This window comes from Trichosurus vulpecula, chromosome 8 (assembly GCF_011100635.1).
Source record: "Trichosurus vulpecula isolate mTriVul1 chromosome 8, mTriVul1.pri, whole genome shotgun sequence".
NCBI classification, from domain to species: Eukaryota; Metazoa; Chordata; class Mammalia; order Diprotodontia; family Phalangeridae; genus Trichosurus; species Trichosurus vulpecula.
In genome coordinates this window covers 249,233,341-249,252,721 of record NC_050580.1, presented here as the reverse complement: position 1 = coordinate 249,252,721, position 19,381 = coordinate 249,233,341, and the positions used below count along the sequence as shown (strand labels likewise).

The 19,381-nt window shown below is 38.6% G+C and overlaps 1 protein-coding gene across 2 annotated transcripts in view; it reads right to left on the bottom strand.

Annotated features, from left to right (window-relative positions):
• Positions 1-19,381, bottom strand: part of SPATA7 (spermatogenesis associated 7) — a 66,214-nt gene that overhangs the window by 31,506 nt on the left and 15,327 nt on the right. For both annotated transcript variants that reach the window (XM_036737253.1, XM_036737251.1), the window contains exon 5: positions 2,893-3,026. In XM_036737253.1, the coding sequence (XP_036593148.1) occupies positions 2,893-3,026 (134 nt within the window). The remainder of the gene's footprint in view (positions 1-2,892; positions 3,027-19,381) is intronic.

The window sequence follows — 19,381 nt, the reverse complement described above, 5'->3', positions numbered from 1 at the left end:
TGCAATTCTTCCTTTTTTTTTAGACTGGATGATAATGTAGTTCTGAATGGCTGATGCTAGTGGCTTAATGGGAGTACTGGCCTCCATTTCCTTGCATATTCCCAATGGGGGTTGTCTCTATCCCTTAGTCCTGCCTTTATAGGTCCTAAAGGGATGTTGGGGTTCAAGCCTCCCAGGTAAGCAGGTGACTCTCTCAGACGGGGCACTGGCTCACAGAGGTCTTTTGATATATAGCCGACTAGGTCCTATGCTGGCTGTCTCTTGCTGTGGCTCTAGTAGGACCACTGCTCTGCCCTGTCTCTCTGAACAGGGACTTATGGGGGAGGGGTGGCTTTGTCTCTTGCTGCTACTCAAACAAGCAGACCAGGGCTGAGATCCTGCTGTTCTCATGTCCATTTACTGGAGCTCACGCTGGCTTCTATTTGTCCTGGGACATCAGCTCTGTCAGTGCTCACAGGCTTCCTGATCATTTTCTTGTACAATCTAAAAGTGGACAGAGAAGCTTACTGATATCTCTCTTTGGTCTTCTTGATTAATGTTCCATCTGGTGCCTTGATCTAAATCTCTGCTAAGGTGTTTGTTTGTCCTAGGTGCTTCTAGGATTTTTCACAACACTACCTTAATGGCTATATTATGTTTTAGAATTTAAAATACTTTTCTTACAGTAACACTGTGAGGTAAAAAAAAAATCTAAGTATTATGTTCATTTTATAGATGAAAAAACAGAGGTTCAGAGAACTTAAGTAATTTGTCAAAACCACCATAGTGAGGTTAAAGAATGGTACTATTTGCATACATGAGTACCCTCATAAAACACTTCCTCTGTGAAGATGAAATTCTAAATTTTGACACATAGAAAGTTATCAATACTTATATAGTGATCTGTTATAACAGTATCATTTGAGAATTCTTACTATAAAGATTTCTGGATTAATGGCAATCCCTCATGGGAGGAAGAAATGTGAGATGTAAAAAGTGAAAACTACCGGCTTACGCCTGCTGCTCAAGATGCTTCTTTGTTCTACAGCATTATCATAGGGGGTCACATTATTTTGACTGTCAGTCAGTAAACATTTACTAAGTACCTACTATGTGCCAGGCACTGTATTAAGCACAAGTGATACAAAGAAATGTAGACGTCCCTCCTTTCAAGGAACTCATAGTCTAACAAAGGTGAAGAAATCACATTAGGCAATGTAACCACAATGCTACTAGCAGCTACTGTGGCTGTGTAAGGTCAGTAACACCAGCACACAGGAGGGCTGCCAGCGCAGGTTCTTTGATCTGCTTTTCTAAGGAAAGCAACTTAAAGGGGTTTACGATCTCACTTTGATTAAACACACACACACACACACACACACACACACACACACACACACACACACATATCATTCACTTAGTTCAGGGAGATAAGCCAGAACCCTGAACTTCAGAGCAAATACAAACAGAAATTACAGAGAAAATATAAATGGAGCAAATAACACAAATCAACAGACAGGCTTCTAGCTATCTGACCAAACTATACATACATAGTTACCAGAGAGAAGCACCAATATCTGAGTTTTCAAAGCTGGGGGGGCTCTCAAAGGCTACCCAGAGTCTTGTCACCGACACTCTTTCAGTGAGTGTGTCCCCAAAGGCAAAACGCTAACCTCTGAGTTTATATACACTTCTTCAGGGTCCAAGGGCATCACAACCATGTGACTAAAACCCATGTGAACTAGGCCTTCCCTTGATGTAAGCAGGTCATCAAAGACTCCAGATTCGATCAAAGATCCCTTAGTGCTGAGAAGCGCTCAAAAAAGATAAAACCCAAGAAGTCCACTTTGCTTGCCATTACATTTGAAAAGCAAAACTCATCAAAAGTACTTGATTATCTCCGCATTCCAAAAGAGAAAACAGGAAAAAAAAAAAGTCCCACAGTTGTCCAATCAAATGCCCAGCTGCTAGACCAATGGCCTTGGAAGAAGAATTGGACATCAAAAACCATGGGGGTGGTATGGAGGGAAACAGGCTCTTATATCCAAGCCTGAGCTTAGTTTTCAGCTGCTCCAAGAACACAGAAATGTTTTTTGAGACAGATCCTGAAAGCTTAGGTTCAGGAAGAAACAGCTGTCAGCCATGGGAAATAGGATCCACCCTGGAGAGTTGGTCCTTTTAAGATACGGATGAGCTGCCCTAGGGCAGGGTTACCAAAGGAATTCCCTCTAACTCCATTAGAAAGCCATACTTGCTAATAAATCTTCCTAAGCAATCTAAACTTCCTTGGGAGTCATGCCACATGCCTTTTCATACCCCAATCTACTTCTGTTCACCTGCCTCTTCATTTCAATCCTAACCTTGATCCATTTGGCCTGTACTACTCATTTAACCGGTGCCTCTCAGTAAAAGTGTTTGCATATTGTCTCCTCCAGGGGACAGTACATTCCTTAGATTTCTATTCCCCCAATCCCAGCTTTTTGATTTGGACACTTTCTATTAGAGCAAAAACACCCTGAGGGTAGGAATTGTTGCTTTTTCTTGTATCCTCAGAACTTAGCACAATGCCTGGCACATAAGTGCTTAATATTTATTAAGCTTTCTGACTAACTTTTCCCCTCAATCACTCTGTTACTATAACCTCTGACTAAAAACTATTCAGCTCTAATAACTTCCTATCTTGCTGCTAGTCCTGGTCTAGCTCTGCTTTGTGACTACACAGTTCTAAAATCTTCCCTCCTAACTATACTATAGCCCATCCCTCAAGCTGGGACCAGGCTCTTCCCTGAAACACATTCCTGGCTTAAATGTAGCATTCTTGTGGACAAACAAGGCAAATGTTGTATTAGTAGTTGACTGTAAAAGCTAACATTATTAACATTTCAAATGAGGTTTTAAAAGATGTTACCTTACCTTTAGACCCACAGATGAAAGTGGACTGGAACTAAGTCTGTTACTTGTTTGTGTGGCCATTCTAGCTAGTTTTAATTCCTTTTCAAACTGTGCCAATTCTTTCTTAAGTTTCTCTCTTCGCTGCTGATCTGAATCTTAGAGAAGAATAAAAAAAAACATTTAAGAAACTGGTGCCAAGTAGAAGAGTGCTTTGTGGGGGTGGGGGAAGAAGTATTGAAATATAAGAGAGGTAGTAGCAAGGCGTAGTGGATAGAACCCCAGGAAGACTTGGGTTCAAATTTCACCTCAGACATACATACATTCACCTCTGACAAATCACTTAACTTCTCAGTGCTCTAATCAAATTTAAATTGCAGAAAGGGTGCTGACCTGCATTTGAATAGGGAGCCTTCCTATACCAATGAAATTATAAGTCCTGTGCCTGTCCCTGTTCTTTCTGAGAATATCTTTGAAAACATTTTCCACTGAGTCCTCTATTATGCACATTAAGAATCTACTCATTTTTTGCAAATTCGTATAAATGGATCCATGATCCAAAGATAATTTAACACATAAGCTAAAGTTATTGAATATGAAGCTGTGACCATAAATACTTAATTTATGGGAACCTGCAAAAAGACTATTTTGAGTACATATCTATCTATCTGTGAAGTAACAAAAAGCATAAGGGCATAAGAAAATAGTACTTAAGAAAGGTATTTATATTTACAAAGAATAAAGATTCAATACTAGAAGTTAAAATTAGCAGTAGCTATGCAACCTTCTTTGTTTGTCATCAATTTGATAATTATTGAACAAACTACCTGAAAGCATCACATCTCTCAAGCAGACTACAGGAAGTTCTTGCTTTACAGTAAGTTGACTGTTCTGCAGACCATAGGGCATAATTTTATGTAATGCGAATTTGCCCCTACCTACACACTTCACTTTGCCTACATAACAAAGGCATACACAAGATAATAACTTTATATAACTCACAACCACGATAACAAACAGAATCATGAAATTAAAGGTAAAATGATAAAGTATACATAGTACAGTCATCAAAAGTACAGTAAAATTAATATGGATGTGCAACATGTCGCCCCTTCCCCATTCACTGCACCTAGCCTTTATCACTGGTGGTTTGGAATAATGAAAAAGAGATCAGGAGCCAAGATGGTGGAGTGAAAGCAAGGACTCACCTGAGCTCTTCCACAAATTCCTTCAAATACCTCTAAAAGTCAATCTGAACAAATTCTAAAGCAGCAGAATCCACAAAGAGACAGAGTGCGACAGATTTCTAGCCCAAGACAACCTGGAAAGCCAACAGGAAGGGTCTGTTGCATCAGGCTGGGAGAGAACTGCAGCCTAGCACACAGGCTGCATCAGGGCAGGCATGACCACAGCAAAGCAGGAGCAGACCCCAGGTGACTGAATCACGGGCAGCAGTGGTGACTCCCAGACATCTCAGCACAGGAGGGGGTCTGTCAGAACTGAGTTAGCGAGAAACGCAGTCCTGCGGCAGTGGGACCAGCGACTCCTGGGGCTATCAGCCCACAGATTGAATGTTTGACAGTCACCTATTTAAACTTCCAGGAGCCAAGATGGCGAAGTAAGGAGTAAGTCACTCTCACCCTCCTTTGCTGACCTTGAAAAACCCAGAGAATATTGCCCCACGAAAAATCCTGCAACAGCGGAGCCAGCAGAAAGATGGGGTATGGCAGTCTTTTAGCTCCAGAGGCTAGGGGGATTAATGGGAGAGGTCCCTCTTACTGTGGCTGAAGGGGACCAGCATAGCACAGGAGGCGTTCCAGCAAGCCCCACCTCAGCAGACCAGCAGGAGATCCTAAGCCCCAGGGTGCAGGAGCAGGCAAGTGCCAACACCAGGCATACACTACCTCTAGCTCAGCACCAGGTAAACTACCAGACCACTACAACTTCCAGCTGCCAGCACCTGAGGCCCCAGCACAGAAAACCAGTAACCAGGCCCCCAGCCCCCAGCCCCCAGCACAAGAAGTCTGGGACAGTGCCTCCCAGGTCCCAGAAGCAGAGGTAAAACTTAAAAGCCAGAAAAAAAGGCAAACAACATGAGCAAGAAGAGTAAAAAAAGTCAATGACCGTAGAGAAATAACTTGTTGAGAGGGAAGATCAAAGCACAAATTCAGGAGAGGACAACATGGTCAGTATGCTCACATCTGAAACCTCAAAGGGGAATACGAACTGGTCTCAAGCCCAAAAAGCCTTCTTGGGAGAGTTCAAGAAGGTTTTAAAAGTCAAATAAGAGAGGTAGAAGAAAAATTTAAAAATACAATTGACAAAATGGAAAAAAAAGTAACTGAAGAAAACAACTCCTTAAAAAGTAGAATTGGCCAAATGGAAAAGGAGGTACAAAAGCTAACCGGAGAAAACATTCATTAAAAATTAGAATTGGGCAAGTGGAAACTAATGCTCTATGACACATCAAGAACTCGTCAAACAAAATCGAAAGAATGAAAAAATAGAAGAAAACGTAAAATACCTCATTGGAAAAACAGCTGACCTGGAAAACAGATCCAGGAGAGATAATTTAAGAATTACTGGTCTGCTTGAGAACCATGATGAAAAAAAGGGCCTGGACAGCATTTTTCAAGAAATTATCATTGGTGGTTGGCTGTGCAAAGTTTTTTATGAAACTAATGAGAGATGTTTAGGAAGTGACTCTCTTTTCTTCCTCGTGTATTTGGCAACAGCAAGTGATAGTATCCTTAACTCATCTTTGAACTTTCAAAAATCTTGAATCTATCTTTTCAATACAAGAAAATTTACTTATATGATGAAATGCTTCTACCAACTGTTGTGTTGTGAACCTTTTCGTTTCTGAAGCTTTTCCTCCTTCTTTTTCAATCTTTGCAGCCAGCAGCTCAATCAGATCCTCATTCAACAGTTCCTTCTCCATGAGACTCAATCAACTCCTGCACATTATTCTCATCCATTTCTAGCTCCGGTTCTTATGCTAATTTTACCATCCTGTTACTCACTTTTGTTCAAATGTTTCATCTTTGTTATATCCATGAAAACTGGGAACCAAATGCGGGTACACTTTTTTCCAAACTCTCTTCATACAGGTTTTTGTTACATCTGTTACATCTTTTTTTTCCCCTTAAGCAACTTCCTCTTTAATTCCTCTTGCGAAGTAGCGACCCCTGAGCTGTTTCCCCCTACCCTCCTTTATGGGGCCCCTTTTCCCTGCACCTCTCCCTCAGTAGAATTCTTTATATAAAGTCAAATTTGCATAATGCACATTTACATAAAGCAAGAACTGTCTGTATTGCACTAGACCCTTACTGGGCGTCTCTCTGACGAAGGCCTCTCCCAACACGAAATCATCATCTACACAACTGCCGAAGTAATTTCTGGTATGCTGTCATCCCTGCGCTCAGTAAGATCCAGAGGCTCCCTAAAGGGTCAAATCAAAACTTCTTTATCTTCACAACCTGGCCTCTTCCTATCCATGAGGTCTTCTAACATAAGCCCTTCACCTTAACTATAAACCTACCTATCCCGGACTACTTGCTGTTCTGCACAAGTGACAATCTTCTACCTCATGTCTTTGCACTTATTGCTCCCCCAGGCCTGCAATGCACGCCATCTTCATCTTCTCCTCTTGATGAAAAGAAATAGGGATGAAGGGGGAATAGCACCTACAGATCTCAAACTATACTATCAGGCAGCAGTCATCAAAACTATCTGGTATTGATTTAAAAAAAAGAGGAGTAAGAGATCAATGGAACAAACTAGAGATACCACTACTAGGTCTGTACCCCAAAGAATCAAAGGAAGAGGAAGATGGCCCATATGTACAAAAATATTTACAGCAACTTTTTGGTGCGGCAAAAAATTGGAAAACGATGAGATATTCATTGAATAGGAAATGGCTGAACTAGTTATGCTATATGAATGTAATGGAATAGCACTGTTCTGTAAGAAAAGATGAAAAAGATGGTTTCAAAAAAATTTGGGAAGAGACATATTAACTGATGCAAAGTGAAGTGAGCAGAACCAACGAACAATTTATATAGTGACAGTAATATTATATTCAACTTTGAAAGACCTAGGATCACTGATCAACACAATGCCTAACCATATTTCCAAAGGACTAATGGTGAAATATGCTACCCACCTCTAGAAAGAGAGCCAATGGACTAAGAGTGAATTTTAATTACATAAAATTTAAAATGCTCCCCCTGCCAAAACAAAACCAATATAGCTAAAATTAGAAGAGAAGCAGGTAAATGGGGAAAACCCCATTTGGATTTTTCTTGGCAAAGGTAATGGAGTGGTTTGTCATTTCCTTCTCTAGCTCATTTTAAAGATGAGGAAACTGAGGCAAACAAGGTTAAGTAATTGCCCATGGTCACACAGCTAGTAAGTGTCTGAGGTTGGATTTGAACTCAGGAAGACTCATCTTCCTGATTTCAGACCTGGCTATCTACTGTGCCACGTAGCTGTCTAGGTCTGCTGACCTGGAATTCATTAGATGAAAGGTGTTATGTAAGTGTAAATAAATTATTCATTTGTTCAACATATGTATATTGGGAGTCTACTATGTGTAGTGTGAGAAATAAAAAGATGCATAAGAAATTCATGGAGTTCCACATCTAGTAAGGGAGTTAAGAGAAGTACAAATATAATTACAAGATTATAGATTAAATTCTGAAAAGTAGCACAAAAACACTATAAAAATTTATGGGAAGAGTTAATTTCCTGCCTAATAACCATGTAAGATTTCACAGATGGTATTTTGCATGGGCTTTGAAGGTGTAGTATTTAAACAGGGAGAAATGAGGGTTAAGGCAAATATAGTTCCAGGCTTATAGGTCAGAATAATGAGCAGTTCAGTTTGGCTGGAGGTTAGGTTTCCTACAGGGGAGCAGTGAGACAGGACTAGACAGGTAAATTAATTCCAGATTATAATTTCCTCTTGTTGGGAATGGGGAGCCATAAAAAGCTTTTGAGTAGGGAAGTGACATGCTAAAAGCAGGGTTTCAGTAGGATTAGTCTGGTAGCAATATAGAAGAGGGATGAGATTTACATCTGTGTGAAGGCAAGATGGTGAAGGTGGTTGTAATAGTCCATGCATCAGTCCTGCATTAGACCCTGAATTAGAGTAGTAACAACGGAATGGAAAAGGAGGCAGATTCAAGAAATACCGAAAAGGATGAAGAAGACTTGAGAACTGATTCTGTGTCAGGAACGGAAGAGGGAAGGGCAAAACATGATTTCAAGATTTTGTGCCTGATGATTGGTAGAACGGTACCTACTGTTGATTGAAATGTGAAAGTCAGGAAAAGAAACTGGTTTTGGAAAAAAGAAGATGACAAACCCAATTTTAGACATGTTAAATATGACGTGATGGTGAAGCATCCGAGTGGTAATACTGGCAGCTTTTTGGGAGTGGGACTAAAAGCCAGGAGGATGGGTGAGCTTATCTTCATGGAGGTTTGATTATTAATTCAAGTTATGGAACCAGATGAGATTACCAAGGCAGCGAATATAAAAAGGGAAGAGGGCCAAGAAGAAGGACCTTACGACCCTACATTTGGGGATCAGGAAAAAGAAGAGGGGCCAACTTTTGGGTCAGAAGTAGGAAGAAAACCAAAATAATGTAGAGCCATGGAAGCTAAGGGGAAAAGTGTGAAGAAAGGATATTCAAACAGCGTAACACTACAGAGAAATAAAAGGCAATAAATATAAATAGTGAGAGCTAACCTTTATGTGGCCCTTTAAAGTTACTCTATATGTTATCTCATTTGATTCTCACAACCCTATGAGCTAACTGCTATTACTACCTCCATCTGACAGATGGGGAAATGGATTCTGAGATTCCTAAGACCACAGAATTAGAGCTGGAAGGTACCTCAGAGGCCATTATCTTACAGACATAAAATTAAAGCCCAGAGGGGGTGACCTGCCCACAGCTTAACAAATAAGGTAGGATTTAAACTCAGGTCTTCCTGACCGCAAGTCCAGCTCTATCTACTAGAGTACTACATGCTCTATGTCCCTGGGTTATTTCCAAAGTGAAGTTTTAGAAGAATTGCAGGAGCATTCCCCAATATTCAAATGGATCTGTGATCATATCAATTTGTTCCTTCCAACAATTCATACCATGACTTATTCACAGCAGCTCCTCTGGGGCTCTCATTCACATCCTCCCATAAGCTTGGCACAGGAAGCCTCCTAAACATGCTGGAGGCTTTCCTCGCTTTCTTCTGACATCACAAGGACACCAGTGGCATGTGAGCTCCTCACCTGGTATTCCCTGCCCTCACTGCATCAGTAGCCCACATCCTCCTATTAGATATTTCCCCAATGACATCATTCCTGTTCTTCAAAGTTCCTCACTCGTTGTATGTTTCAGCCTATTCATACCTACTATGAATCTCTCCTTTGACCTGTAAGTTATATTGATTTTCAATTCTTTAGAGACCATCACCTTCCATGTCTTGAAGCCACAGAATCATAGATTTACAGTTGGATGGGATAGCAAAGGCCAATTATCCCATCGATTTATTTTTACCAATGAGGAAACTGAGATTTAGGGAAATTAAATGACTTGCTCAAGGTCACACAGGTAGCAAGCATCAGAGGCATGATTTCAACTTAGGCCCCCGGACTCCAAAGCCAGTACAGCACCAACAGAATGTTAACATGAAAAAGATGTTTCCAGAATAAGGCTGGGGTTACGAAAGGAGCTTTGCCATTTCCTAAAGGCAATTCAGCCTATTCTCCTCCTCGAGTTCAATGATGTTCCCCACTCTTCCCTTTGTACTCTCTGTCCTAAATATACACTTACGGAAAAACTCTATAAGCTGTCCATCCAAATGCATGTCACAATCTGGGAAATAGGGTATTCTTTATCCACTTGATTTTTCTCATGTGGATGATTAGGCCAAACTTTCCTGAGAGGTTACAGATCTCTTCCAGGAAGCTCTGCAAAATTCTGAGGCTTGGGCCTCAAAATCCACAAGACATCCTTTTTTATCTGGATTCTGTGCTGGGTCTCCATCACAGTAGAGATTACTTTTGGTAAGCCTACATCTACACGTTTTATGTAGCTTTATAACCAAGGGGCTTTAGAAGAGATTTTTCTGTTGTTATACCTTTCAAAGAATCTTGTATGATTTTGATACATGGATGGAAGCACCTTGCTGGAAAAGAGTCTTTAAGACTGCATTTTGCTCTAGTAGAGCAAATCTTTATCAAATGCTTTATTATATGAAACAAACAATAATTAGCTTGGGATATTATACTCTCTACATCTTTCAATTAATTGTGAAATGGTAAAGAAAAGTCATACTGTTGAATATGACTTGTGAAAGCCTGTTTTGTTACCTATGAATACCCTCATTGAGGATAACCTTGACCATTCTCCTAAATATTTTGTAAATGGAAAATTTAGGCATATATATTAGTGGTCATTGATTTTCTCTGTCACCTTTACTAAGTATTAATAGGGCATGAGATTTTCTCCCATGTCTTTGGCATCTCCTCTCTGTCAGACAACTTCAGAACTGATACCTCAGTGCGCTCAGGAGTCTTCTAGTGATAAGTAAATAGATAAGAGATTAGTGTAAGAGAAGAGGATAAAGAAATGAAGACAGTCACGGTAGAGCTTTTTAATGCCTTAAAGCAAAGACATTCACTGAAATGGCATAACATGAACAAGGGTAACTAAATATTTCCCCCATAAACCTAAGGAGCACTCTTCCACAAAGACATACAGCATCAGTGGGAAGAGCACACACACATACTCGATAAACAAGCAGAGAGGTCAATATGAAGGAAATATTTGGAAAAGGCAATTCACATGTTGGTGCTATCTGTCTTTCCTCTTCTCGTGGTGTTCTTAACCGCTCCCCTTGGACAAGTTACTGTTGGGCTGCAATGCCCTGCTCTTCCACGTGGCTAAATTCTATTATGGGCAAAGCATCTCTTCCTGGGCAAGTCGGCTTCACTGCAAGACACCACTGCCATGGGAGAGAGGCAAAAGAATATAAATTCCTCACTACCAGCTCACTGCACTCTGGAAGAGGTGCAAGGGGAAAGGTGAAGAGTGAGTCCTTCTCAAGAGCTAGTTCTTACTGCATAGACAGCTTTTTTTCCCTTCAACTCCCAGAGATCCTTTCTTCAAGTTGGTTTTCACAAACTTGTTCTTGCTTTTTATTCTTTAATAGAAACTTATATTAATATCTCATTTTTGCATAATTCAGATTTCATTTATTTTTTGTTATTGCCCGTATTACTTGTTTAGTTAAGAATTTACTCCTAGACATATATATATATATGTATATAAGGATAGATCAACTGATAGGCCACTATACCAACAAAGCAGGCAGTACTCCATTCTCTCCCTCCCCCACTCCCACTAAGAAAAGGCTATTATTAAATAATGAACTAGAGGTAACAAGTTTAGAAACAATTTTTTAAAGTTTTCATTCCAAGCTTAATAAGAAAAAGTACACCTATAAAATAAGGAACAGTCTTATATAAAACATTTAACAATATATGGAACCAAAACAACAGAGAAGCAAGGAAAATGCTGTGCGTCTGTTTAGGTCTGAGATTCTACTTCTGATTTCATTTTGTAAGACCTCATATAGGTCTTCTTATATTTCCTTAAATGCTGCATAGTGATCATTTTTATGGCACATTAATATTCCATTTGCATTGACATAACATAATTTATTCAGTCATTCAGAGAAATACAAGTTGTTTCTTATTTTTACTATTACAAAGAATCTTAATCATTTTGTAGGGACAGATCCTTTTTTTTTGGAAAATAATTTTTTAGGAAAAAGTCCTAGCAATAAAATGATTACTTTTGCAACTTTTACTATATACTATAATTGCTTTCCAAAATATTTTGATCAGACTTCAGTTCCACCAAAATTGTATGAGTTCCTGCTATATCGAAACCCTTCCAACATAGGCCTTTATCAATCTTTTGCCATTTTTTGCCACTCTGGTGAGTGTATGGTGGTATTTTAAGATTTTTCTGATTTATATGTACCAGACTATTGGGGAAATTAGGCATCTTTTATGTGGCTATTTAAAGTTTGTTTTTAATTCCAATGTATTTAATTCCAATTTATAATTCCAATCACCTTTTCTCACTGCTCATTCTTCTTGGTCTCTCTGTAGCCTTTAACACTGTGTGTCAATCTCACTTACTTGATACATTCTTCTAAATTTTTGGGATGTTCCTCTCTCTTAGTTCTCCTTCTGCCTATCATACTGCTCCTTCTCAGTCTCTTTTGCTGGATCCTCTTCTAGATCATGCCTCCAACAGCTGGTGTCCCTCAGGGTTCTGTCCCAGGCCTTCTTCTCTTCTCTGTCTATACTACTTTACTTGGTGATCTCATCAGCTACCATGGATTTAATTACTATCTCTTCTGATGATTCACAAATCTACCTATCCTGCTCCAAACTCTCTGCTGACCTCCAGTCTCACATCACCAACTGACTTTTAGATATCTCAAACTGAACAGATAACTTAAGCTCAAAATATACAAAACAGAACTCATTATCTTTCCCCTAAACCCTCCTAACCCCTCCTACCTTCCCTATTATTGTATAGAGTAACATCCTCTCAGTCCCTCAGACTCACAACCTAGGTGTCATCCTGAATTCCTCACTATCTCTCACCTCCCATATCTAATCTGTTGACAAGGCCTGTAAATTTCACCTTTATAACACCTCTCGAATAAAACTTCTCTCCTCTGGGTTGACCTGCCTCAACTCTCTCCTCTCTCCAATCTAGTCTCCATTCAGCCACCAAAGTCATTTTCCTGATCTGCAGGTGTGACCACATCACTCCCCTATTCAATAAATAGTGCCTCTAGGATCAAATATAAAGTACTCTGTTTGGCATTCAAAACCCTTCATTTAACCTCGTACCTTCCTCCCCAATATGTAGTCTTTGATCTAATGACACCAGCCTCCTTCCTGGCTGTTCCATGAACAAGGCATTTCGTCTCTTGGCTCCAGGCGTTGTCTCTGGCTGTCCTCTACGCCTGGAACACTCTTCCTCCTCATCTCCAGCTGCTGACTTCCTTGGTTTGAGTCCCAACTAAAATCCCACCTTTTACAGGAAGCCTTTCACAACATCCCTTAATTCTAGCACCTTCCTTCTTTTGATTCTTTCCTGTTTAGCTATTTCCTATATAGTTTGTCTGTATATATTTGTTTACATGTCTTCTCACTCCTCCCCCATTAGGTTGTGAGCCCCTTGAGGACAGACTGCCTTTTGCCTTTTTTTATTCCCAGTGCTTAACAAAGTGCCTGACACACAGTAGGCATTTAATAAATATCTGATTGAATGATTATAAGTACATTTTAGCTTATATGTATGTTAGACTTTCATACTGGCATATTTATTGCAAATATTTTCCAATGTTTTATTTTAATTTTAAAGAAATTGCTTTTTGTTGTGTAAAAATATTATCTTTGTATAATCAAAACTATTGATTTTGCTTACAATGATTTGAATGATTGATAAAATATCTTTTCTCTCAAAAGTTAAGGCAAACGTTTTTCAAGTTCCTTAAAAATATATTTAGAGCATTGATTCAGTTGGTGTATATGGTCTAAACTGCAGGTTCCCCATGGCTGTTTTACAGTATGGCTTCCAACACCTTTCTTGCCACACAGATGAGTAGAGAGGCAGCAAAGTAGGCTTCAAGTCAGGAAGATCTCAGTTTGAATCCTGCCTCTGTGACCCAGGCAAGTCACTTAATCTCTCTAGTCAGCTTCCCTGTATGTAAAGTGTGGGTAATAATGGTACCTACCTGACAGAGCTGTTGTGAGAACCAAGTGAGATACCATATGTAAAGCACATTGTAAGCCTTAAAAGTGCTATATATGTTAGCTATTGTAATAGTGAACTGAAATTCTGCATTATTTTTTTCTCTTAAAAAGGTTTTGTTAGTACTTTTTGTTTTTCATGCTATTATCTTCCAAATATACTTCCTTACCCCTCCATGCCTTTGAACAAAGATTGTAGTAAGACAGACCATCAGAATCACCCCAACAGCACATGTATGATTTGCCTGCTGCATATGGGGAAGGTGGAAGTGTGCTCCATCTTTGGTTCTCTGTAATCAAGACTGATGATGCCATTTAATCTGACCTGATGTCTTTTAGGGCTGTTTTCATTTCAGTGTACTCTCCTGTTTCTGCTTGCACTGATGCTTTAGTCTTTACTAATGGATTCATCATGTACTGTTTTTCTTTTAACCTGGCCCCATGATTTCATTGATGCAACTCACTTCTGGTGAGGACACTTCCTTAGCACAGGCCAGACACAGAATAAACACTTGTTGACCAAGCTGTTATTCTGCACCTCACAGATTTAGAAAGTTGTCCGGGGCGGGGGGGAAGGAGCCAAGATGGCACTGTGAAAGGAGGGAACTACTGGAGCTCTCTCACAAATTCTGTCAGATACATCTAAAAAGTGACTCTGAATAGATTTGAAAGAATTAGAAGCCACTAGTAGACTGAGTGGGGCAGGAGCACCGGGCACACAGAATGGCACTAGACCACACCAACCAGGAACAGCAGAGGAACCCAGCCAGTGTGCCAGTCTGGGAGAGCACTGGGCATGTGAGCAGGCCCACAGTTCCCAACACAAGCAGCTTGGGACAGAGCCCCATGAACCCCAGAAGCAGAGATGCACTTAAGAAGCCAGGGGAAAAATACAACATGAAAAATCAGACTAGAATACCAAAGACTACTGATTCCTATTATGGAGACAGGGAAGATCAAAATACCAATTCAGAAGAGTACAGCATTGACACTATATCCGTATCTGAAATCTCCAAAGAGAATGTGAACTGGTCCCCAGCCCAAAAAGCATTCCTGGAAGAACTCAAGGACTTTAAAAATCAAATTAGAGAGATAAAAGAAAAAAATGGAAAAAATGGGAAAAAATTCATTGATGAGAACAAACCTTTAAAAAGTAAAATTGGCAAAATGGTTAAGGAAGTTCAGAATATAAATGGAGAAAATGTCTCATTGAAAAGTAAAATTAACCAAATGGAAAAGGAGGTAGACACGCTAAATGAAGACAATACATTAAAAATTATAATTGGCCAAGCAGAAGCTAATGACCCTATGACACATCAAGAATCAGTCAAACAAAATCTAAGAATGAAAGAATAGAAGAAAACGTGAAATATCTGATTGGAAAAAAACTGACCTGGAAAATGGATCCAGGAGAGACAATCTAAGAATTATTGGTCTACTGGAAAGCCATGATGAAAAAAAGAGCCTGGGCAGTATCTTCCAAGAAATCATCAAGGAAAACTACCCCGAGGTCCTAGAACTGGAGGGTAAAATAGTCATCGAAAGAATCCACCAATCGCCCCCTGAAAGAGATCCCAAATTGAAAACTCCAATGAATATTGTAGCCAAATTCCAGAATTATTTGGTCAAGGAGACAAGGAGAAAATACTGCAAGCAGAAAGAAACAATTCAAATACCGTGAACTACAGTCAGGATCACAGAGGATCTTGCAATTTCTACAATAAAAGAAAGGAGGAACTGGAATATGATATTCCGAAAGGCAAAGGAGCTTGCACTACAACCAAGAATCAACTACCCAGAAAAACTGAGCATAATTTTTCCGGCAAGGATGTGGACATTCAATGAAATAAGGGAATTCCAGACCTTCCTAATGAAAAGGCCAGAGCTCAATGGAAAATTTGATCTTCAAATACAAAACTCAACAGAGACATAAAAAGATAAATGGGCAGAAAAAACTATATTACTCAATAAGGGAAAATTGTTTACATCCTCATATAGGATTACACTGATTTATATATATTATATATATGTCAACCTTGAGAATGGTACAATTATGACAAATGAAAGGGATATACATAGACTGAGGGTGTCAGTATAAAATAACTGATATAATGATAAAAAACATAATTAAGGGGTGCAAAGGGATTGTTCTGGGAGAAGAGGTGAGGAGGCAGAAAAGGGTAAATTATGCCACATAAAGAGGCACAAAAACATAGAGGGAAAGAAGGGAGGGAGAAAAGCAGTGTTTGAGCTTTACTCTCATCAGATTTGGTTCAAGGAAGGAATAACATACTCTGATAAGTATAGAAATCAAACTTGTCCTACAGGCAGTAGGAGGGGAAAGGTGAAAGAAAAGGCGGGGGTGGATATAAGGGAAGGAAGAAGTAGCAAGGGGAAAAGGGTAAGATGAGGGAGGGGTGTCATTAGGGAGGGAAAACTGAGGAAGACAGTGGTAAAAGCAAACTCTTTTCAGGAGTGGAAGGGAGAAGGGAAAAATAAAGGCATAAAAAGGGGAAAATAGGATGGAGAAAAAGACACAGACAGCAATCATAACTGTGAATGTGAATGGGATGAACTCTCCCATAGAAAAGAAGTGGATAGCAGAATGGATTGAAAACCATAATCCTACAATATGTTGTTTACAAGAAACACATTTGAAACAGCGGGGGGATACACACAGGGTAAAAGTAAAAGGCTGGAGGAGAATATATTATGCATCAGCTAAAGTAAAAAAAAGCAAGGGGTAGCAGTCCTAATGTCAGACAAAGCAAAAGCAAAAGATAGATCTAATTAAAAGAGATAAGGGAGGACACTATATCCTGCTAAAAGGTACCACTGACAATGAAGTACTATCATTACTTAACATATATGCACCAATCGGTATAGCATACAAATTCTTAGAGGAGAAGGGAGTTAGAGAAAGAGATAGACAGCAAAACTCTACTAGTGGACCTCAACCTCCCTCTCTCCGAACTTGATAAATCTAACCTCAAAATAAACAAGAAAGAAGTTAAGGAGGTGAATAGAATTTTAGAACTGGTAGATATGATAGACCTCTGGAGAAAACTGAATGGCGAGAAAAAGGAAATATATCTTTTTCTCAGTGGTACATGGCAAAAACTCAAAAACTGACCATGTGCCAGGGCATAAAAACTTCATAATCCAGTGCAGAAAGGCAGAAATAGTCAATGCATCCTTTTCGGATCATGATGCAATTAAACTTATTTGTAATAAAGGACCATGGAAAGATAAACTAAAAATTAATTGGAAACTAAATAATCTAATCCTAAAGAATGAGTGGGCCAAAGAAAAAATCATAGAAACAATTAATAACTTCACTCAAGAGAATGACAATAATGAGACAACATACCAAAACTTATGGGATGCAGGAAAAGCAGTTCATAGGGGAAGTTTTATATCTCTAAATGCTTACATGAATAAAATAGAGAAAAGGGAGATCCAATGAATTGGGCATGCAACTTAAAAAGCTAGAAAAAGAACAAATTGAAAATCCTCAATTATATACCAAATTAGAAATACTGAAAACCAAAGGAGATATTAATAAAATTGAAATCAAGATAACTATTGAACTAATACACAAAACTAAGAGCTGGTTTTATGAAAAAAAAAACAACAATAAAATCGATAAACTTTGGTTAATTTGATTGAAAAAAAGAAAGAAGAAAACCAAATTACCAGTATCAAAAAAGAAAAGGGTGAATTCACCTCTAATGAAGAGGAAATCGAAACAATAATTAGCAACTATTTTGCCCAACTGTATGCCCACAAATGTGACAACCTGAGGGAAATGGATGAATATTTACAAAAATACAAATTGCCCAGGTTAACAGAAGAGGAAATAAAATACCTAAACAACCCCATCTCAGAAAGAGAAATTGAGCAAGCCATCAATGAACTCCCTAAGAAAAAATCTCCAGGGCCAAATGGCTTTACATGTGAATTCTATTGAACATTTAAAGAATAATTCTCATACTTTATAGATTATTTGGGAAAATAGGCAAAGAAGGAGTCCTACCAAATTCTTTTTATGACACAAATATGGTACTAATACTTAAACCAGGAAGAGTCAAAACAGAGAAAGAAAATTATAGACCAATTTCCCTAATGAATATTGATGCAAAAATTTTAAATACAGTATTAGCAAAAAGACTGCAGCAACTTATCACAAGAATAATACACTATGACCAGGTAGGATTTATTCCAGGAATGTAAGGCTGCTTCAATATTAGGAAAACTACCAGGACATAATTGATCATATCAACAACAAAACTAGCAGAAACCATATGATTATTTCAATAGATGCAGAAAAAGCTTTTTGAAAAAATACAACATCCATTCCCATTAAACTAGAAAGCATAGGAATAAATGGAGTCTTCCTTAAAATCATAAGTAGTTAGCAAGCATTCTACGTAATGGGGATAAAGCTAGGTCCATTCTCAATAAGATCAGGGGTGAAACAAGAATGTCCATTATCACCCCTACTATTCAATTTGGTACTAGAAATGTTAGCTTTAGCAAAGAGAAGAAAAAGAAATTGAAGGAATTAGAATAGGCAAAGAAGAAACTAAGTTATCACTCTTTGCAGATGATATGATGATTTACTTAGAGAATCCTAGAGAATCAAGTAAAAAACTACTTGAAATAATAAAAAACTTTTAGCAAAGTCGCAGGACATAAAATAAACCCACATAAATCCTGGGCATTCCTATATATTACTAACAAAGCCCAACAGAAAAAGATAGAAAGAGAAATTCCATTTAAAGTTACTGTAGACACTAAAATATTTGGGCGTCTACCTGCCAAGACAAACCCAGGGCCTATATGAACATAATTGTGAAACACGTTTCACACAAATAAAAGTCAGATCTAAATAAACGGAAAATATCAGTTGCTCATGGTTAGTCCAAGCTAATATAATAAAAATGACAATTTTACCTAAATTAATTTACTTATTCAGTGCCGTACCAATCGAACTACCAAAAAATGATTTCACAGAGCTGGATAAAATAATAACAAAATTCATCTGGAAGAACAAAAGGTCCAGAATATCAAGGGAATTAATGAAAAGAAATGCTAGGGAAGGTGGCCTAGCCATACCAGATATTAAACTGTCCTAAAAAGCAGCAGTCATCAAAACTACCTGGTACGGGCTAAGAAAGAGAGTGGTGGATCAGTGGAATACGTTAGGTACACAAGATGCAGTAGTCAATAACTATAGCTCTACTCTTTGATAAACCCAAAGAATCTAGCTTTTGGGCTAAGAATTCACTATTTCACAAAAACTGCTGGGAAAATTGGAAAATGGTAGGGCAGAAACTGGGCATAGATCAATATCTAACACCATATACCAAAATAAAGTCAAAATGGGTTCATGATTTAGGAATAAAAGCTGATACGATAAGCAATTTGGGAGAGCAAGGAATAGTTTACCTGTTAAGATTTATGAGAAAGGGAAGAATTCATGGCCCAACAAGAGATAGAGAACATTACAAAATGCAAAATGGATGATTTTGATTGTTAAGTTCAAAAGTTTTTGTATAAACAAAGCCAATACAATGAAGATTAGGAGGAAAGCAGAAAATTGGGAGAAAATCTTTACAACCAATATCTCTGATAAAGGCCTCAAATCTAAAATATACAG